At 36.4% G+C, this 21736-nt stretch overlaps 1 protein-coding gene across 6 annotated transcripts in view; it reads left to right on the top strand.

The window, feature by feature from the left end:
- The window catches only part of SPoCk (secretory pathway calcium atpase), a 329726-nt gene that overhangs the window by 267685 nt on the left and 40305 nt on the right, over nt 1-21736 (top strand). For all 6 annotated transcript variants that reach the window (XM_067757234.1, XM_067757239.1, XM_067757238.1 and 3 more), the window contains one exon: nt 963-2676. In XM_067757234.1, coding sequence (XP_067613335.1) covers nt 963-2676 — 1714 coding nt within the window. The remainder of the gene's footprint in view (nt 1-962; nt 2677-21736) is intronic.

Below are 21736 nucleotides of genomic sequence, written 5' to 3'. Positions count from 1 at the left end.
ACTATCATCAAAATACATAGCTCTGATAAAAAAAATTCGGGGCTTATTTATTGAGACAACTTGATCCTTAAGCGACTGTCGGAGTCTGAGGCAATATAAACTTACTATCAGGATCGGCAAAAATTGTACTGACCGAGCCCTGATTTGTCTGCATCATTCTAAAATAGATTCAGGAAGTTTCTGTCGGTCTTTCCCTCTCTTCTCCTCCACTTTCTCTCTTACTATTTTTTTTCTCTCCTTTTTCGCCCACTTACTCTCCGCTTCTAGCTAGCATCCTGATCTTAACTTAATCCGTCACTCTATCCTTGTATCCCTCTCTTTTCCCTCGCTCTCCTTTGGTCTCTCCCTTCCTTTTCCTCCTCCTTTTCCTTTATCTCTCCATCTCCTTCTACATCTTGCTCTACCTGTCTCTATACGAAAACGAAAACTGACACTTATGATGGCACATCGCCGAAACGGGTTCGCCCCGAGGCCAAAGCTAACAAGCGATGCCGGAAAATCGTTCCAATATACCGCAATTATTCCCCCGTCGGAAAATCAACAAACCAAAATGAATCACTCTATCTCTATGCTTACTTATACCTCCACCCCTACCTTTTCCTCTTCCCCTCTCCCTCGCTCTCCATTTCCATCTTCATCTTCATCATCCTCCCCCTTTCCCTATTCTGACCCTCTAGCTCTTCTTCATCATATCTCACCTTATTCATATCTTTCTCTAAATTTGAAATTCCTACCCATTTTCTTTTCTGTCGGTTTTCTTACCTACTACGGTTAGTACCATATACAGTTCACAATCCATTTCCGGGGAACAGATGCTTATTTAAATTCAATTTTAGACTTATTGTATAGAATTTATGTTAAATATCCAGCAATGGATTCATATCATTGGCTAAAGTTATAGTAAAGCTTACTATTTTCCAAATACATATCAAACTTCTTTTTTCTTCTCTCTCTATTTCCAGACGGGTTCAACCCTAACAGCCGAAATGTTGCTGTCAACAGGCGAGTCATCGACGTTCAGCGCCTCCGAAGTAGCTGGACGTCTACAAGTCGATGTACGTACCGGCCTGAAATGGACTGAAGCAAAATATCGTTCAAAAATTATCGGGCACAATGAATTGAATGTGAATGAGGAGGAACCCACATGGATGAAATATATTGAACAGTTTAAAAATCCGCTTATATTACTGCTGCTGGGTAGCGCGTTAGTCTCAATTATTATGAAACAGTATGATGACGCAGTAAGCATAACGATAGCCATTATAATTGTGGTAACAGTCGCTTTCATACAAGAGTATCGCTCAGAGAAAAGTTTAGAAGAACTGAAAAAATTAGTGCCACCCGAATGTCATTGCCTACGCGAAGGACGAGTCGATACATTTTTGGCACGTGAGCTTGTGCCCGGTGATGTAGTGTATTTAAATGTGGGCGATCGGGTGCCTGCTGATGTGCGACTTTACGAAGCAATCGATCTCTCGATAGATGAATCAAGCTTCACAGGTGAGACCGAACCGGCGCGCAAATGCACTGAACTCATATTGAGCAGCGCGACCAATAAAGATCATACAAATATGAAAAATATTGCTTTTATGGGCACGTTAGTGCGTTGCGGCAACGGCAAAGGTATTGTAGTGAGCACTGGAGAACGTAGTGAGTTCGGTGAGGTATTCAAAATGATGCAAGCTGAGGAAGCGCCGAAAACGCCGCTACAGAAATCAATGGACATACTTGGCGCGCAATTGAGTTTCTATTCATTCCTCATCATTGGTGTCATTATGCTTTTGGGCTGGCTACAGGGCAAACCTTTGACAGAAATGTTCAATATTAGCGTTTCACTAGCAGTCGCCGCGATACCCGAAGGCTTACCAATTGTGGTTACCGTTACTTTGGCGCTTGGCGTAATGCGCATGGCTAAACGAAATGCTATTGTTAAAAAGTTGCCAACTGTTGAAACGCTCGGTTGTGTAAATGTTATTTGTTCGGATAAGACGGGCACGCTAACGAAAAATGAAATGACAGCTACTGTCATTATCACATCAGATGGTTATATGGCAGATGTCACTGGTGCGGGTTATAACGATCAAGGCGAGATACATATACGCAATTGCAATAATGTTGAAATGGCTAAGTCGAATATAACGAATTTGTTGGAAATCGGTGCTGTGTGCAATAATGCTTACATACAAAATGGTACACTACTCGGTCAACCAACAGAGGGCGCACTCATCGCTGTTGCTATGAAGAATGGCATGTATGCTACTGCAGAAAATTATGTGCGCATACAGGAGTATCCATTTTCGTCCGAACAGAAAATGATGGCTGTCAAGTGTATACATAAATACAACAACAATAAAGAGGAAATTTTCTTTGCTAAAGGCGCTTTAGAGATGCTTTTGCCGCAATGCACGAAATATATGTTTGGTACACAGACAGTGCCGTTGACAAAGCAAAATGAGGCTGAATTCTTGGCGGAAGCTTATGAAATCGGACGCAAGGGTTTGCGAGTGTTGGCTTTGGCTAAAGGACGTAGTTTACAGGATTTGATATATTGTGGTCTGGTTGGAATTACTGATCCACCAAGGCCTTTGGTACGCGAATCCATTGAGTTGCTGATGCAAAGTGGCGTGCGTGTGAAGATGGTTACGGGAGATGCTCAGGAGACGGCTATGGCAATTGGTGAGTGAAAAATTATGAACAATTTTATTAAGAAAGTACAAATAGTTAATTTGAAAAAAGTTTCGGAAACCAGTCTCAAAGCGTATATTTAGATTAAGTAGGCTAACTAAATGGGGCTATAGTTTCACTAATGAACTTGCTTTTTAGAGATAACCAAAGACAAAAGCTTCCGTAGAGATTGTGCTGCATGAAATAAGGGGTAAGGAATACAAGACCGCCTCCGTTTACTCATTATCGAACTTTTCTCTGGGTATCAAAGGTTATCTTTGTCGTTTGGATCGCAAAAATGCAGATGGTGTCGTGTCACATGAAGTTTTTTTTTGTTGTTGTAGCGATGAGGACACTTCCCGAAGGCTTTGGGGAGTGTTATTGAATGTTGATGGGCCTTTTTCGGGTGCAGATCCGGTACGTTCCGGTAACAAGCACCAATAAGGTACCAGCCCGACCATCTCGGGAAAGATTTAGTATGACCACATGAAACTTTCTAGGCCATTCCGCCCTCCCACCCCTCAGATCCATGAGGAAATCGACAGATTCTCAGCTGATAAGGAAACAGGATTCGCCACGCGTAGTTGAGGTTGACAATTGGGTTGGAGAAGCTATAAATTACAGCGGCAAGCCCTTGAATCAATTTGCTATTTTAGTCGCCTCTTAAGACAGACATACCTGCCGTCTACTATATCCGTGAGCGTACCAGTTTCCTTCGCTTCGATTAAGAACCTCATTATCTATTACGAAACGAACGTTCGTTTCGCCTCTAAGACGAATCACTAGTGTATTTGCACTTTGTTAGGCGATGGCAAGATATCATTTGACAATTGCTTTTCCTTCCTGTTTGACATAAAGTAAAAAACGTAAAGGTCGAACGAATATTATAGAGAATACCATTGCTAGGTGAAATCGTTTGGAGGCAAATTGTTCGTCTGAGCTGCCTTTCTCAATACAGAATGAAGCCCTTAATTTCAGAATTTTAGGATGCACTTTAAAGCTGGTGATCACACTGCGGGTCAGGGTAGATCAGTGCCCTGATGGCTCAAGATCCTACAAAATCATCTTTTAGTGAGTTGATGTTACTAAGCCCAGAAAATCAAGGAAGATAGCATCGACCATTGTATGAACTTCCTTCAGCCGATGTCGTACTGGTACATATTGAATTACATTGTGTGTGCCAACAGGAGCTGAGACTTTGACTCACATGAGTGCTTGTGCCGAAAAAGGGGAGACGAGGTTGTACTTATGAAAAGTAGCCGTGAGCACTGGAGGAATAGTTGGTATCAAGAAACAACGAGAGTTTGATGCTTTTTGAGGAGGTGATGGGAGGACCGATGTTATTGTAAGACGTCTCAAATAAATTACGGGATCGAAGAAGGTTAAGAACTCACTCAAAACATCCCGATCGATACGACCATCGCTCGCTCGAGACATAATGTCAACAGTATGACCGTCTCTGGCAGATAAAGCAGATCCCATCAAATTTCCAAATACACGCCGTCGGTATTACGGAAAGGATCATAAATCATTCGCAAAATTTGTTTCTCAAATATGCCAAGCGGCAGGTACGAAGCTTTTTCTTAGATCCATTTGGTTACAAATAGCCAGAAAAGAAAGATCTGACGGTGTTGCCCGACGGCCGGGGATCAAAATGAGAGCTTCACCAAAAAACGGGTCATAACAAGAGACCATATCACAATTTCAAGGCACTTTTAAATATTCTCTGAGAAAGTCGTTTGGAAAGTGCGTAAACTTGGCCGGGAATTCCCCAAAAGCCTAAAGGGTAAAGAATTGTCTGCGATTGGTCAATACTACGCCAATAACCAAAAAAAAAAACTGAGTCACTAATCGTTATTTAAAGATCCAGACGCCATTGTTTGACTAGACTTTGGAGCGACAAGATACATTCTCTCTGAATGTGTTCCTTTCATAAAACGAAAGCGTTACTGCCTGGATGTCTGAACATTCAAAAACCCAAGGCTATATTTACTCAGAATTATTTAGTGCCGCAATAAAAAGTGATGCGCTGGCAGAAAACCCCTCATTTATGTGATCCTATCATAAACAATTTTTAAATGAAATTTCGCGAAAAGCTCAGGACCGGCCAGTTCAACCTAACCTAACCTCGCGAAAAGCTTGAAATAAAAGCTCTATTAAAGCTAATTTTTTAAAATGCATCCTCAATACTAGCAAAGCTAAAAGCTCATGGCAATTAGACGTTTCATTTGAAGCAACCGCAAAGTTATAAAAGCTCAGCTAAAATTCTCACTATAAACAACTTCTCCTTATAAAAGACACTTCTCTAAATCTTTTAACCAAAAACGTATTTATAATAGATAAAGAAAGCTCCACCAGTACCTCCACATTAAACATTTTCAGTTTTCCTTAAAAAACTCTGCTGTTTAAAAAAGTGAAAACGCATGCAAATAAAACTGAGCCGTTGAACTTTTGCGTTGGAGCTTGCGACAAATTTTCAACAACAAAAGGTAGATCATGACAAGAATTGCCCTTAAGCACATAAAAAATCCACTTACTTAAATTTTACAGCCTGCACTCAGCAAACTTGTAGACATACCTTGCGCCCAAAGGTATGCAAACAAATTTATTTTGCTGTGCAAACTTTGATTTATCACCTCCACTTGAGTCGATAAGACCAACGACATCGGCGTCATAAGTAACCGCTATCTCGCCAAAGTCATTGAAGCACCAATAAACACAGCTTCAAACTTTCCATAAAAAACCTCACGTGCCATCGTTGTTGCAATTTACATTGACAATTTTCTTTCGACAAAATTGACGTTGCCAAATTTGTAAACGTTAATCACATATACGCTCGAAAATCAGGCAGCACCTCTCTTTATCTTTGCCTCTCTTTCTAAATGCTAAAAATGTGCAATTTGTAAAATTTGTGCACACTGCGGCCAAACCAATGTCCTTGTTGGGTAAATTGTCTCATCCACATTTTTTCTTTGTCAAATAGCTGCTGTAAGTGGTTCGTGGCTGATAGTAGCGAGTTGTTCAACTACTCGTCTAGCTAAAAGCAGATTAAATGCATTTTTGTGTATTTGTTGGTTGACGCGCTGAAGCACTTGGGTATACCAAGAAATTAATTAACCATGTTGACTAAAGTTTGGGATGCAAATTGTAAAGTCGACAGAAGATGGATCATGTTTTGGACATTGCAATGGATACGGAATTGGGTTAAGTGTGTGCGACGTTTGTTATGCGTGCAGGATAAGGTAGGGGTGTAAGGACTGAGGGAGAAAACTGTTGACGCAAGAAAATATTTTCGCATAAGTGAAGAGGGTGGCAGAGTAAGCTAAATATGGATTAGTACGAATTGCTCACTGACAAATAGAAATGAGGCTAGTGGATCTTCTTATGTGATGTTAGGTGATGCTGTGAGAAAGAGATAATTGCTAGCAACATTTCGAAAAACTGCAAGTGATATTTTAGAATTTTTGTAATTTTGAAAATCGATCGAGAATATGATATAAATGTAAAATTGAGGAAAAATATGTCGATAGGTTTCGCATATAGATCAAGATATTTAGACTATCATATCATATGATGTTGGGAAATCTTGCGACTTGCAAAAAGTGTCTTTGTTCTGCACTATGGTGAGATAGAGACATAGGTCAGACCTTCAAAGCGGAAAAATCCTGATTTAAAATTTAATATACATAAGTCTCTGGATCCCATATATGCCACTGATATGCACCATATTCCACTTATTATGGAACTAGAATTTTACAAATATCCTAGTCATCGCGGACATACTACTCCTAAATTTAATTATTCGCGTTGTGATTTCAATCTAATTAATAATCTTATCCTATCTGAGGAATGGTTAACCGTATTCGCGGACCGTAGTCTTGCTGAATGTTTTGATATATTTACAAGTAAAATTGCTAAACTATCTATCGAAAATATTCCCCGTTTTTTTACGAGGTGTTTATAAAATTCCATGGCAAAATAGACAATTAAAATTGCTTAAAAATCTACGCAATAAATTCCACAAGCTTTATAAAAATTCTGGTAATTTGCAACATAAAATAATGTATAACTGTCTAAACAAATTTCTTTATAAAAACTATTTATTAGGATTCGAAAGTAATATTAAATCCAATCCCAAGGCATTTTGGAGTTTTATTAACTCTAAACGTTCGTCTTCGATTATTCCGGCTTCAATATCTTACAATGATAAGAAATCAAATAATATTTCTGAAAGTGCAAATCTGTTCGCCGAATTTTTTATACTCAATTGAGCAGAGCTCACAGAGTATATTAACTTTGATTGGATAACGGTTGGTTGTACAGGTATAAAGGAATCGAGATAGATATAGACTTCCATATATCAAAATCATCAGGATCGCAAAAAAATTTGATTGAGCCATGTCCGTCCGTCCGTTAACACGATAACTTGAGTAAATTTTTAGGTATCTTGATGAAATTTGGTATGTAGGTTCCTGAGCACTCATCTCAGATCGCTACTTAAAATGAACAATATCGGACTATAACCACGCCCACTTTTTCGATAACGAAAATTTCGAAAAACCGAAAAAGTGCGATAATTCATTACCAAAGACGAATAAAGCGATGAAACTTGGTAGGTGAGTTGAACTTATGACGCAGAATAGAAAGTTAGTAAAATTTTGGACAATGGGCGTGGCACCGCCCACTTTTAAAAGAAGGTAATTTAAAACTTTTGCAAGCTGTAATTTGGCAGTCGTTGAAGATATCATGATGAAATTTGGCAGGAGCGTTACTGCTATTTCCATATGTATGCTTAATAAAAATTAGCAAAATCGGAGAACGACCACGCCCACTTTAAAAAAAAAATTTTTAATGTCAAATTTTAACAAAAAAATTAATATCTTTACAGTATATAAGTAAATTATGTCAACATTCAACTCCAGTAATGATATGGTGCAACAAAATGCAAAAATAAAAGAAAATTTCAAAATGGGCGTGGCTCCGCCCTTTTTCATTTAATATGTCTAGGATACTTTTAATGCCATAAGTTGAACAAAAATTTACCAATCCTTGTGAAATTTGGTAGGGGCTTATATTCTGGGACGATAACTTAAAAAGGGCGAAATCGGTTGAAGCCACGCCCAGTTTTTATACACAGTCGACCGTCTGTCCTTCCGCTCGGCCGTTAACACGATAACTTGAGCAAAAATCGATATATCTTTACTAAACTCAATTCACGTACTTATCTGAACTCACTTTGTATTGGTATAAAAAATGGCCGAAATCGGACTATGACCACGCCCACTTTTCCGATATCGAAAATTAGGAAAAGCGAAAAAAATGGCATAATTCTATACCAAATACGAAAAAAGGAATGAAACATGGTATTTGGATTAGTTTATTGACGCAAAATATAACTTTAGAAAAAAACTTTGTAAAATAGTTGTGACACCTACCATATTAAGTAGAATGAAATAAAAAATTTCTGCAGGGCGAAATAAAAAACCCTTGAATTCTTGGCAGGAATACTGTTCGTGGTATTATATATATAAATAAATTAGCGGTATCCAACAGATGATGTTCTGGGTCACCCTGGTCCACATTTTGGTCGATATCTGGAAAACACCTTCACATATACAACTACCACCACTCCCTTTTAAACGCCTCATTAATACCTTTAGTATGATACCCAAATCATACAAACACATTCTAGAGTCACCCCTGGTCCACCTTTATGGCGATATCTCGAAAAGACGTGCACCTATAGAGCTAAGCCCCGCGCCCTTTTAAAATACTCATTAACACCTTTCATTTGATACCCATATTGTACAAACATAGTCTAGAGTCACTTCTGGTCCACCTTCATGGCTAAATCTCCAGAAGGCGTCCACCTATAGAACTAAGGCCAACTCCCTTTTAAAATACTCATTAACCCCTTTCATTTGATACCCATATCGTAAAAACAAATTCTAGGGTCACCCCTGGTCCACCTTTGTGGCGATATCGCGAAACGGCGTCCACCTATGGAACTAGGGATCACTCCCTTTTAAAATACTCATTAACACCTTTCAATTGATACCCATATCGTACAAACAAATTCTAGAGTCAACCCTAATCCACCTTTATGGCGATATCCCTAAATGGCGTCCACATATAGAACTATGGCCCACTCCCTCTTAAAATACTCTTTAATACCTTTCATTTGATACACATGTCATACAAACACATTCCAGGGTTACCCTCGGTTCATTTTCCTACATGGTTATTTTCCCTTAGGTTGCCACCATAGCTCTCAACTGAGTATGTAATGTTCGGTTACACCCGAACTTAACCTTCCTTACTTGTTAGATCTAATTTTGTTGATGACGGCATACTGGACCCTCGAGGGTTCAGTGTATTCCATCTTCGCTTGACTTTGGTTTGTTAGTGTTAACGGAGGAGGACATCATCGACGCCATAAAAAATTTAAAGTGTTCTAAGCAAGTCGATGTGCATCAATTATGTGCATTCTTTCTCAAGCAACGCATTTCATCTTTGGTGGAACCAATACTATTCCTATTTAATTTGTCCCTCAGATCAGGAAACTTTTTGGATGAGTGGAAAGTTACATCGGTAATTCCAGTTTTTAAATCTGGAAGTAAAAATGATGCATCGTACTATCGAACAATTTCTAAAATAACTAATACTGCCAAGTTATTCTTAAAGATTATTGCTCAGATCTATCATTTGCTATCAAACCATACATTTCGCTGTCCCAACATCGTTTTATACCAGGTCGATCTACAGTTACTAAACTAGCTGTTTTTTCCAATTACTGCATCTCAACGTTTGCAGATGGTCTGCAAGTCGATTCCATTTATACGGATCTATCTAAAGCATTTGATAGAGTATCTCATACCTTATTAATTCACAAACTACAGTTATTTGGATTTCACTCATCATTTTTAGCCTGGGTGAAATCATACCTAACAAGCAGAGTTAACTTTGTGGTTGTTGCTGGTGTAAAATCATTCTCATATAGAGCAACCTCTGGGGTTCCTCAAGGAAGTATTCTTCGTCCTCAATTTTTTGTAATTTTCATCAATGATTGTTCAAAGTGCTTTGCAGGGTGTGAACATCTGCTTTATGCCGATGACTTAAAGATATTCAACAAGATAAAAACTCTCTCTGATTTTGAAACATTAGAGATTGAAGTATAAAATTTTCAGTAATGGTGCCTTCGTAATAAACTATCTATTAATATTGATAAATGTTGTTCGGTTACTTTCTGTAAAATTAGGTCACCACTTCAGACTTCGTATTCTATTTCTGATACTGTCCTTAGATCCAGTAATAAAATCAAAGACCTTGGTGTTGTATTTGCCGAAATTTTTACATTTACTGAACATTTGAATTATGTCATGCCTAAGGCGTATTCCTCGTTAGGGTTTATTCTGCGCAATAGCTCTGAGTTTAAGGATCCATACACTAAAAATTACTTTATAATACATTTGTAAGATCTAAATTGGAATATGCTTCCATAATCTGGAATCCGTTTTATGAAGGACATACTAATAGAATTGAAAGGGTTCAAAAAAAATTTTTAAAATTCGCCTTGTCCGGTATTAAGTTTGATTTACCTATTCCATCTTATGTTTCTCGTTGCAAACTGATTAGTTTGCATACTCTTGCCAGTGGAAGACTGATTTCCGGTTTAGTAGTTCTTCATGTTGTTTTAAATGGAGCTATAGACTCTCCATATTTATTACATTGCATAATACTTAATGTTCCAACATGATGTCTGCGTCATAATGATTTATTTGCAGTTGACCTTTGCAAAACAAAGTATGCTCAGAATGAACCTATTATCAGAATATTAACTGAGTTTAACTTGCTATGTAGAGAAATAGATTTAGATATATTTGCTAATCGTAATGAATTCAAACAAATACTATGCTTGTACTATTCATAAACGTTTTTAATTATTAATTCTTAGTCTGTAAGGTTTGTAAACCATTGACTTAATAAATAAATAAATAAATAAGAAAATCAAAAATAGTCCTTTTAATCGGAAAAAATCATTATATTTTTTTCTAATGGTAATCAAATCAAAAAAATAAAAAAAAAAATTAAAAAAACTAGGAAAATAATCAAAAATAATCGAAAAAATCAAAAGCAATCAGAAATGCATTTTTTGATTACGTTTGATTATTTTTGATTTTTTCAATAATCCTAAGAAATCATGATTTTTTGTTTGTTAATTATTTAATTAATTGGAAAGTAATCATTGAAACTAGAAAATAAGGGCAGATAATTATTGAATGGGTTTTAAAGAAAATAATCGATTGAACGGGTAATCATTACCATTAGTAATCATTATTTAACAGGTTTGATTACAACCTAGAGTCTTGGGGATTGTTATGACAAATAATAAAATTGATAATCAAGTTATATTGGTCAATTTTGCGGTTGGAGTTCGATTTATCAACCACAACTTTCGATTTTAAATTTTTTCTTAAGAAATTGGTCTCCATATTGTTTTATGTTTTTTAAAAAAAAAAAATCCAAACCAATACTTCCTTCCACACCATGTTCCGTGAACGTTTTTGATTTTCTCTGGAAGCAGTCCTTTCAATGTAGTACGTCTCTTATAAATAAATAAATGTAAGGCGCGATAACCTCCGAAGAGATCTAAGGCCGAGCTTCTCTTCCAATTTGCGTCGTGCTCCTCTTGATTTTCCCTACAAATTGGCCATACGGGACCTATATGTTTTATGCCGATTCCGAACGGCATCTGCAAGGCAGATGAGTTTTCACTGAGAGCTTTTCATGGCAGAAATACACCCGGAGCGCTTGCCAAACGTGGACCGGGACCCCTAGAATGTGTTTATACAATAAGGGTATCAAATGAAATCTGTTGATTAGTGCTATAGTACAGGATCATTTTCATACAACTGGGAGGCTAGGGTCTCGAGATATAGCTCAAAACATGGACCAGGGTACCCCTAGAATGTGTTCTTACAATATGGATATAAAATGAAAGCTGTTGATGAGTGCTATAGTACAGGATAATTTTCATACAACTGGGAGGCTAGGGTCTCGAGATATAGCTCAAAACATGGACCAGGGTACCCCTAGAATGTGTTCTTACAATATGGATATCAAATGAAAGCTGTTGATGAGTGCTATAGTATAGGATCATTTTCATACCCCTGGGTGACTAGGGTCTCGAGATATAGGCCAAAACGTGGACCCGGGTAAACCTAGAATGTGTTTATACAATATGGATATGAAATGGAAGCTGTTGATGAGTGCTATAGTACAGGATAATTTTCATAGAACTGGGAGGCTGGGGTCTGGAGATATAGCCCAAAACGTGGACCCGGGTACCCCTAGAATATGTTTATACAATAAGGATATCAAATGAAATCTGTTGATGAGTGCTATAGTACAGGATCATTTTCATACAACTGGGAGGCTAGGGTCTCGAGATATAGCCCAAAACGTGGACCCGGGTACCCCTAGAATGTGTTTATACAATATGGATATCAAATGAAAACTGTTGATGAGTGCTATAGTACAGGATAATTTTCATACAACTGGAAGGCTAGGGTCTCGAGATATAGCTCAAAACGTGGACCCGGGTACCCCTAGAATGTGTTCATACAATATGGATATCAAATGAAAGCTGTTGATGAGTGCTATAGTACAGGATAATTTTCATACCCCTGGGTAACTAGGGTCTCGAGATATAGGCCAAAACGTGGACCCGGGTACCCCTAGAATGTGTTTACACAATATGGATAACAAATGAAAGCTCTTGATGAGTGATTTAGTAGACGATAGTTTTCATACCCCTGGGTGACTAGGGTCTGGAGATGTAGGCCAAACGTGGGCCCGTGAACGCCTACACAATGTTTTTACATTTTGGGTATCAAATTGAAGCTGTTGATGAGTGCTTTACTACAGGGTAGTTTTCATACCTATTGGTGACTAGGGTCTCGAGATATAGGCCAAAACGTGGATCAGGGTAACACTAGGATGTGTTTTTACATTATGGGTATCAAATTGAAGCTGTTGGTGTGTGCTTTAGTACAGAGTAAGTTTAATGACCCTGGGTGACTAGTGTCTCGAGATGTAGGCCAAAACGTGGACCCGTATACACCTAGAATGTGTTTTTATATTATTGGTATCAAATTGAAGCTGTTGATGTGTGCTATAATACGGAGTAAGTTTTGTACCTCTGAGTGACTAGGGTCTCGAGATATAGGCCAAAACATGGACCCGGATACCTCTATAATATATCAAATGAAAGCTGTTGCTGAGAGCTCTAAAGTTCATTGTGATATTCGATTTAGTCGCATCAGCCTGGCAAAACTGATAAATATGCTTGCGAAGCCGAAATAAAGACAAGAATTAATAATACCCAAATACCTATTTATATACGTCCTATTCGATTTGCCTGAAATTTCGTATATAAATTTGCCTATATTAATATTTACGATGCTTTTTTCCGGGAAGTATACCAGAGACGGACTGGGACTGGGATTGGGACTAGGACTGGGACTGAGACTGAGACTCGGAGTGGGACTGGAACAAAATACATACCACCCTCTGGGACTGGCAATAAGAGATGAAGAAGAATGAGAAAAAATTGAGAGAAGAGAAAAGAGAGAAGGAGACTTAGAAAGAGATAGAATGAGACGAAGATGGAGATAGATTTAGCGAAAAAGACGGAGGGAGGAGTGAATAAAAAGATTAGGAAAAAGTGTTGAGGGGTAGGGCAGAGTTAGGCGGAAAAAGCTTATAAAAATGTATGCAGATAGACCAAATTTAGGGCAGAACAACGTCTTCCGGGTCTGCTAGTTTTTATATATTTCCATTCATTTAGTCCCAATTGAGGAAGAAAGTTTCGCACATTTTTTTCATAATAATTGGAAAGAGCTATATTTAGTCTCAACAAAAATGTAACGAAATCTCTTTGAGTGAAGTAAGAAAAGTGAACAATGATTGCAACGAATGGTCATTTACTTTACTCAATTACCGAATTGAGAGAGGAGAAAGAAGAAAAAACAAATGCACCAAAGCGCTTGCCAACAAAGTACATATTTTCAAAAATGTTACTGCAATTTTTTGCATTGTAATCTTAACTTAGCTCCGCATAGTTAGTTATGTACATAGCAAATGGAACGTGAGATGTGCACTCGACCTTTAACAGAACAAATCCCATTTGACTCTTGGTATGCAAATTCTGGTTTGCGAATAAAAAGATGTAACTAGCAGCTTGTGCTAGTTTTGAAGTTTAAATTAACTGTAACGAAAGTTCCAATTTGCTGCAATACTTGGTATTTTTTATCTATAGAAAGTAGTGTAAATGAGTGCCAGGCTTAAACGTCTAAGTGTATGCTTTGAAAATTTCACTTCATATTGTTTGCTAACGACTTTAAATGTAGAAAATGAAAACGCTTCAGTTGTATGGTGATGAGCATATCAAGTTGGGAGAACAGTTGGAACATTAATGTGCGCTGCAGGCAATTATAATAGACACATATATACAAACAATTGAAATTTTTTTCATTTTCTTTTTCTTCATATTTAACTTCTGCGCTTATTTCTAGCTCATTGATTTTTTATTTTATACAAGATTATGTTACAATTTACTGACTTATCGCTTTTTGATGAGGGCGTTTTTATTTGCATTTTTAGTTATATTATTTTCCATATCTACATCTGTGAGCATAAAATTTGCAGAAAACATTATGAAATTAAGTAATGAAAACTGATTTTAAAAAAGATTTAGAAAAAATAGCTCCAAACATTATTGAAAAACTTTTCACGTTATTTTTTATTTCTTTCCATTTCTTATTTGTGTTAACTTTGTAAAATCTTTCCAGGAAATTCGATCAGCTTCCAAAATTTAATTCAATATGTGTAAATTTTTGTTAAGTTTTGAAAAAAAAAAAACATGAAATTAATTGTATAACAAAAGCTGTGAAAACTGATTTAAAACATTTTCCTAAACTACTTTCAAAAAAAAAAATATAAATAAAGTACAAAAATTGCCAAAAAATGATGGGAATTTTCAAAAAACTTCATACTTGCACTTTATTAGAATAAAATTAAATAAATGTTTAAATATGTGAAGTTTTTGGGAATTTTCTGAAAATGTTTTTGAACAAAATAATATTGCTACAGTTTCCGGTATATAATTCATAGGAAGTTCTACTAAAAAGCAACTTTCAGAATTTAAAAACTTCTTGAATTTTTTTCGAATACGTTTCTAAAGTTACATTACATATACACGTAGTATTCATAAAAAAATTATTGAAGTTTCTTTAGTAATTAACAAAAATATATAAATTTTAATGAAAATATTTAAAATTCTCAGGTTTTCGAATTTTTAGAAAACTTTTTTCAAATAAATTACATAGCTTTCTTTATACAATTCATTGAAGTTGTTTCTAAAGCTAACTTAGAGAACTTTGCAAACTTTTCGAATATTCCAATTTTTTCGAAAAGATTTTCGAAATCAGTTTGCGTAGCTTTTGTAATAAAAACATTAAAGTTGTTTCGAAAACTAAACTTAAAGGCATAGAAAAACTTTTCGAATTTTTTCGAAAAAGTTTTCGAAATTAGTTTGCATAGTTTTTGTTAAAATAAAATTAAAGTTGTTTCCTGAACTAAACTAAAAGTAACTTAAAGAACTTTGCAAACTTTTCGAATATTCGAATTATTTTGAAAAGGTTTTCGAAATCAGTTTGCATAGTTTTTGTAATAAAAACATTAAAGTTGTTTCGAAAACTAACCTTAAAAGTATTTAAAAACTTATCGAAAACATTTTTAAAATTGTTTACACCAAGTTATTCTGCGGCAACTTTTGTAACCACAGGTATTTGTACTTCTACTGGGTATTTAGCAAAGGTGTCAACATTGCATATTGATTGCTGAGTGGAATATTACTCTATATCGGCTGCAGTTTCAAATACGCCATAACTCAGATTTTTTCAAGTACATTCTATCATAAATTCAATAAATATTGACTTACGAAAGGTTGGACTGTCCGGTCGATGAGGTCAATGAAAAAATTCTGAAATAAGGCGTTCTTCCACCCAATTCTGAGATTGGCCGATTTTGAATAATATTTTGACGTTTTCAAACTAACAGCCGAGTTGAGGTGGAATCCACTCAGCAGTCTATATACTTAGTATTAGCTATTTGCTTTGCTTATATCTGTGAGTGTTATCTGCTGATTTGATTTGCTTTCAGTCCACTTTTTTATTTGCTTCGTTATCAGCTTTCCTATAGCAACTCATCATTCCTGCTGTATGTTGGCGGAATTAATTAACCAAAAAGGACTCAGCGTTGCAACTTCTTTTATGTAGCCACAAGTATTTATCAATTGCTGCCATCGCACACGAACATCCATACATAAAAGTATATTAGATGGCAACGCGATAACCAGAAGACAAATCATTTTCAAATGAACTAACTAATAGAGAATAGAGCAAAAAACCAAAATGCATTTAATGCTAGCGAATGAGTTATAGCAGACCATTAAACTTTGACTTGAAACTCGGGACAATTTTCACATTTTCACAATGTCAAGTCGTCGTGTGAGCTATGTTTTATATATACTAGTAGTTAACTTGCAACTAAGACTTCCTTTGCTTTGCCATCACTGCTCCGCTTTCAATTCTGTGCCTCTATCACAAACAGTCTCTGCTAATTTTCTTCGGAGCTCTAATATCATTTTTCCTATCGTCAATGTTCTGTTCTGTCTCGGTCCTTACAAACTTACATAGTAATTTCGTATATAGCTACATACACCGTTACACTCCCTATCATTGCTTGCTCCTGGCATATAAATTCGTGAAATTTAATTTTTCCCCGGCTCGATTTCCTCGTCGAGGTTTAAGCTACAAATAGATTTTTAATTCGTTTAAATATTCTTTAATGCATTTTGTTATCACCGCTATTAGTTTATATGTAATATTATTTAAATCACTAATTTTTTTGGCTTCCATTAATGTCTGATTTAAGTGATGATTTCGCACTAGATTGGTAAACGTTATCATTTTGAATGTCAAAAGTCTGGGAACTGTTCCTGTACTGTGCGCGATGCCCAACTAAAATAGAGGCAGCTTAACGAGAAACGAATTGAACCGTGCAAAATATGAGTTGTGTATTGAAATTCGTGAAATAGGCAATGAAATGTAGCGATCTTTTCAGATATTGTATTGACCCTTAAGGGGTCAGTAAGGGATCTTTTTTTGGAGTTTCGTTATCTATTTGATTGAAAACCGATGAGCCGTCGATAACATTGTTATCGATATTATATCGATAACTCTTCGATAAATTAACGATAATTTGTTGATAACCACCAATAGTTGTTGTTGTTGTAGTGACACAAATCTAGTTGATTGGGACTGAGGTTTTCTGGCAAGAACTGGGTGCTAACCTACAATTAAGGCGCCCATTTTTCTTAGTGATTTCCAAACGCTGGTGGAAGACTATTTATGAAGATTTAATATTTGCTTTGAAATATAAGGTCCCTTTTTGGACAAAGCCTAAGCTTGGAGGGGTAATCCTACAAGAAAATGTAGCACATAATATCTAGTAGTCGTCGAATATAGTAAGTTGTCGTGAAAACTTCATGTGGAGGAGAGAGCGAAGAAAGCCTCTACGGTACTGTATGCATGCAAGAGGATGTTAGGATGCACGTGGGGTCTATCACCCAAACTCTCTTATTTAGTGTTTACGGCAATTGTCAATCCCGTACTTTACTATGGGGGGTCCTTGTTTTGTGTACAGCGCCACAAAAAAGTACGTATACCAAAAAACTAGAGGGGTATGCAGATTATCAATAACAAGCATAACGGGGGCCCTAAAACTACCCCAAAGCTGCATAACAAGCCAACCTAATATAAACGCACGCAAGTAATTTTCTGTCAAAAATGTCTCATGCACATACAACTTGTATGAGAGCAACCCAAATTGAATTTGCCGCGTAAAAACCTAACTCGATTTCCAATTTTTGCAACGCATGGTTATTTGGGTTCGGGCAAAAAATGCCGGTTGTTTGCGTGCGCTAAAAAACGCAGTGCGGTTTTATTAGGTTGGCTTGTAAAGCAATAGAAGGTAAAGAAAAAGCGGATGAGTTCACATAGGAGAGCGCAGAATTCGGTGAATCGACGGTAAACGTCCAAATCTGTTTGGGAAAAATCAAAGAAAGATAGGAGTTGCATAGAGACCATCAGCAGGAAAGGTGTGGATAAAAGCGCGGGAATTTTTCTAAGATCATGTGCAAATCCTATGATATTAAGCTCACAAAGAGGCTCTTATCTTTACAGAGAGAAGATTTAAGGCTCACTACGGGCATATTAGCTGGACACTGCCTTTTGGCGTCACATGCTAATAAGTTCGGCCTCGTCAGTAACAGCAGATGTGGGAACTGCAAAGCTGCCGGAAGAAACGCGTGCTCAAGTTCTGTGTTCGTGTCCTCCGCTCACCAGGCCAAGGCTGCAGCTATTACGGGCGGCAAAGTTGCCAAATCTCGATGCAGCAATTAAGCTAGCTTCTAGAAAATGTCTGGTATTTGCCAAGGGGACGGACGGAGTTATATTGCAGTCCTGGTACCTGATTAGGGTTCTTACGTTTGGTCGGCGAACAAATTCTGGTAACACTATGGACACATTCAATGTATGCGAGGGCTTTACTGAGTGGCCAGTTCAACCTAACTTACTTGGAACGCTCAATTAGAAGGATTATTTGCGGTGAGATTTTCTGCGTGTATCTGCCCACGATTTTGGCTGAATTTAATTACGTCAGGAGTAAGGTCATATGAACCGCGGTTCGTAATGACAGTTCGGTTAAAAGTCCGGGCTTTCAATTGTTTCAACTTGCGAACCGATCAGCTATGGTTGGATTAATATTCAATCAAATCTTAGACACGTAAGCCGGCTAAGCATGCGCTGGAGAAAGTGCCTTGCAAGGTTCTTTGCTTTCATTAAGGTATATTTGGCATATTTATTTCGACATGCCAGGTTTAGAATGTCCCTCGAAAAACCGGTCAATTCAAACTGCAACCCGTACGTCAGTCACGAAATCGTCTGATAACGGTGAAAAACAAATTATCGGCTCCATATTCTATGAGAGGTCTACCAACGAACAATTTCTTGTGCGCCTCGTATTCATTGCACATATATCTGGGTGTATTTTAAATGCCACAAAAAGATGGTTCGAGTTGCTTTTTAGGTCCCAAAACTTCATCACCTCCACAACGCTAAGGTTATGTCTGTTGATATTATTATCTCGATGTGATCTATATGGTTTTCAGGGCTTCAAGCAAGAGACAGGCGAGAATACTTTATATTCTTGCCCACCATGATTTTGTTGTTAATGTCAGCTTCTCATATTATTTTCATTTCCATAGTTATATCCGATACTTATTGCCAATATCAAATTGCTCAATCTCCTATTCATAATCTTGTTGCTTCAAGCATCACTATCGCTTGCCTAATATCATTGCTAGTGTCGCTTATACTTGTGTGCGTACATATAACAGATTACTAATATTCTCTGCTGATGCAGCATACATTTTAATCAATTTTAATTGACGTCATTAGTTAGTTAGTAAGTTTCACCATGATTATTTTACCTCAATATATACCACATGTGGCTATATTTAAATTGCCCTCTAATCAAGTGAATTGGAACATCTATGCTGCGCCCTAAACCTCTTTGTAAATTTATGAATTTGGCAAGGAAGTTTGATGCGGTGTAGGGTATAGTATGGGTAGATAGTACATACTATAGTAAGCAAAGCCATAAACACAAGCATACAAATAGATTAATTATTTTGGGCTAAATAGGCATACGTTTATTGTATTGAAAGCCAGACACCCAAATTTTATCTAACCAAAATGTCATTATTTCCACGATTACGTGTTGAATATACATGATTTTGTTGAAATATATATATATATATTGATAATGTATGTAAATATATGCATTTACTGGTATGCCTGGTTATGTTTGTACAGCAACGAACAATAAAATAGCAGTTGCAATTTTATCGACTTCCGATTATTATTTCCTTTTTTTTACTTTCGATAATTTGAAAATTAATTTGAGAAAAAATTTCTATGCATTCTGTAACTGAAAATACACAAATCGATCTCACAAGTCTTTATGAAAATTCGAGAAAATTTTTTAAAAATTTTCTACATTTTTACTAAGATTTCTTCGAATTTTTTTGAGTACGTAGTTTTGAAAAATTTTATGAAATTCTCGAAGTTTTTACTAAGATTTCCCACAATTTTTCTGAGAATGAAGTTTTGTAGCTTAATCAATTTTATTCTATCAAAGTGCAAATTAAATGTCTCTCGTATGCACGTATACAGTTGCGAACACAAAAATAAAAAAATTTCGAAATTTTTATTAATTCTATTAGAATTTTTCTGAGTACGGAGTTTTGATTTTTACTAAGATTTTTCAGAACTTTTCTTTAGCTAAATCAATTTTAGTCTTTCAAAGTGCAAATTAAAAGTGTCTCGTATGTACATATACAGGTGCGAACACGAAAATAGCAGTGACAATTTTTTTAAAATTTCGTCAACTAAATTCTCCCTTTTTATTTTGATAATTTAAAAACATCCATGAATTTTGGAACTGAAATTATGCAAACCAATCTCAGGCGGCCACTGTGGTGTGATGGTAGTGTGCTTCGCCTACCACACCGAATGCCCTGGGTTCACACCCTGGGTAAAGCAACATCAAAATTTTAGAAATAATGTTTTTCAATTAGAAGAAAATTTATCTAAGCGGGGTCGCCCCTCGGCAGTGTTTGGCAAGCACTCCCAGTGTATTTCTGCCATGAAAAGCTCTCAGCGAAAACTCATCTGCCTCGCAGATGCCGTTCGGAGTCGGCATAAAACAAGTAGGTGCCGTCCGGCCAATTTGTAGAAAAAATTAAAAGGAGTACGACGTAAATTGGAAACGAAGCTTGGCCTAAAATCTCTTCGGAGGTTATTGCGCCTTACATTTATCTTTATTTTTAATCTCAAAAACGCTTTCGAAAACATTCGAAAATTCCAAAAGTATTTACGAAAAGTTCGAAGTTTTCCTCAGATTTTTCAGAATTTTTCTGAGTATGTAGTTTTTTAGTCCAATCAGTTTTAGTCCGTGAAAGTGCAAATTATAAGTCTCTCGAAGTTCGCATAGATTTTTAACATATTTTTTTCGAATTGTGTTCAAGATGTTTTCCATATAAAAAAAGTAATATAGAAATATATTTCTTCGTGATGAACACAATCCGAAACACCATTCGGGAAAAAAATATTCAAAAATCAATGTGAATTTGCGAGGCCTATAATTTTTACCGGAGCGAAGGAGCGAGCGACTGGCGCGCCTTGTTGGACGGCCATAACCGTTCATACGGTTAAGAGCCAATTAAGTAAGTAAGTAAGTAATTTGTACTTTGTAAGACTAAAATTGGTTAGACTACAAAACTGCATACTCAGAAAAATTCTTAAATATCTAAATAAAAAGTTCCAAATTTTCAAAAGAAAAATTTGCTCGAATTTTCGAAAACGTTTTCAAGATTGGTTTGTGTAGTTTCTGTTGCAAAAATTGCACCTACTATTTTATTGTTCACTGCTGTACGTCTACAAAACCGCATTATATGACCAGCAAACAAAATTTCCACTTAAACCAGACACATACATAGTAATCAACGACACAATCATAAACGACAAAGATGCTATTGTGCTGCGTGCGTTTCAAAGCAACAAAATTGCCACAAAATAGTGCGAATACAATAATTCAAAATTGCATAAATTATGCTATTTATCTGTACATACACACACTTACACATACACATACCAGAATAAAGACATTTAAATTTTACTTATGCATCTTGAACTCAGTTGGCGAATCAACTTGAAAATAATATTGCATTCGAATAAATTTTCAAAAGCCGTTTGCATGCATGTTTTGCATACAAAAAAAAATTGTTGACTTTAACATGCTATGCTACGTTTGCAAAATAGGCTAAAGCGCCTAAAAGCATGGTACATTTAGTTGCTACACTCACTCACTGCTGCAATTTAAGCAT

The sequence above is a fragment of the Eurosta solidaginis genome, chromosome 5 (assembly GCF_040869045.1).
Source record: "Eurosta solidaginis isolate ZX-2024a chromosome 5, ASM4086904v1, whole genome shotgun sequence".
Taxonomy (NCBI): domain Eukaryota; kingdom Metazoa; phylum Arthropoda; class Insecta; order Diptera; family Tephritidae; genus Eurosta; species Eurosta solidaginis.
The sequence above is the reverse complement of the archived record's forward strand: the minus strand, read 5'-3'. Positions and strand labels throughout refer to the sequence as shown.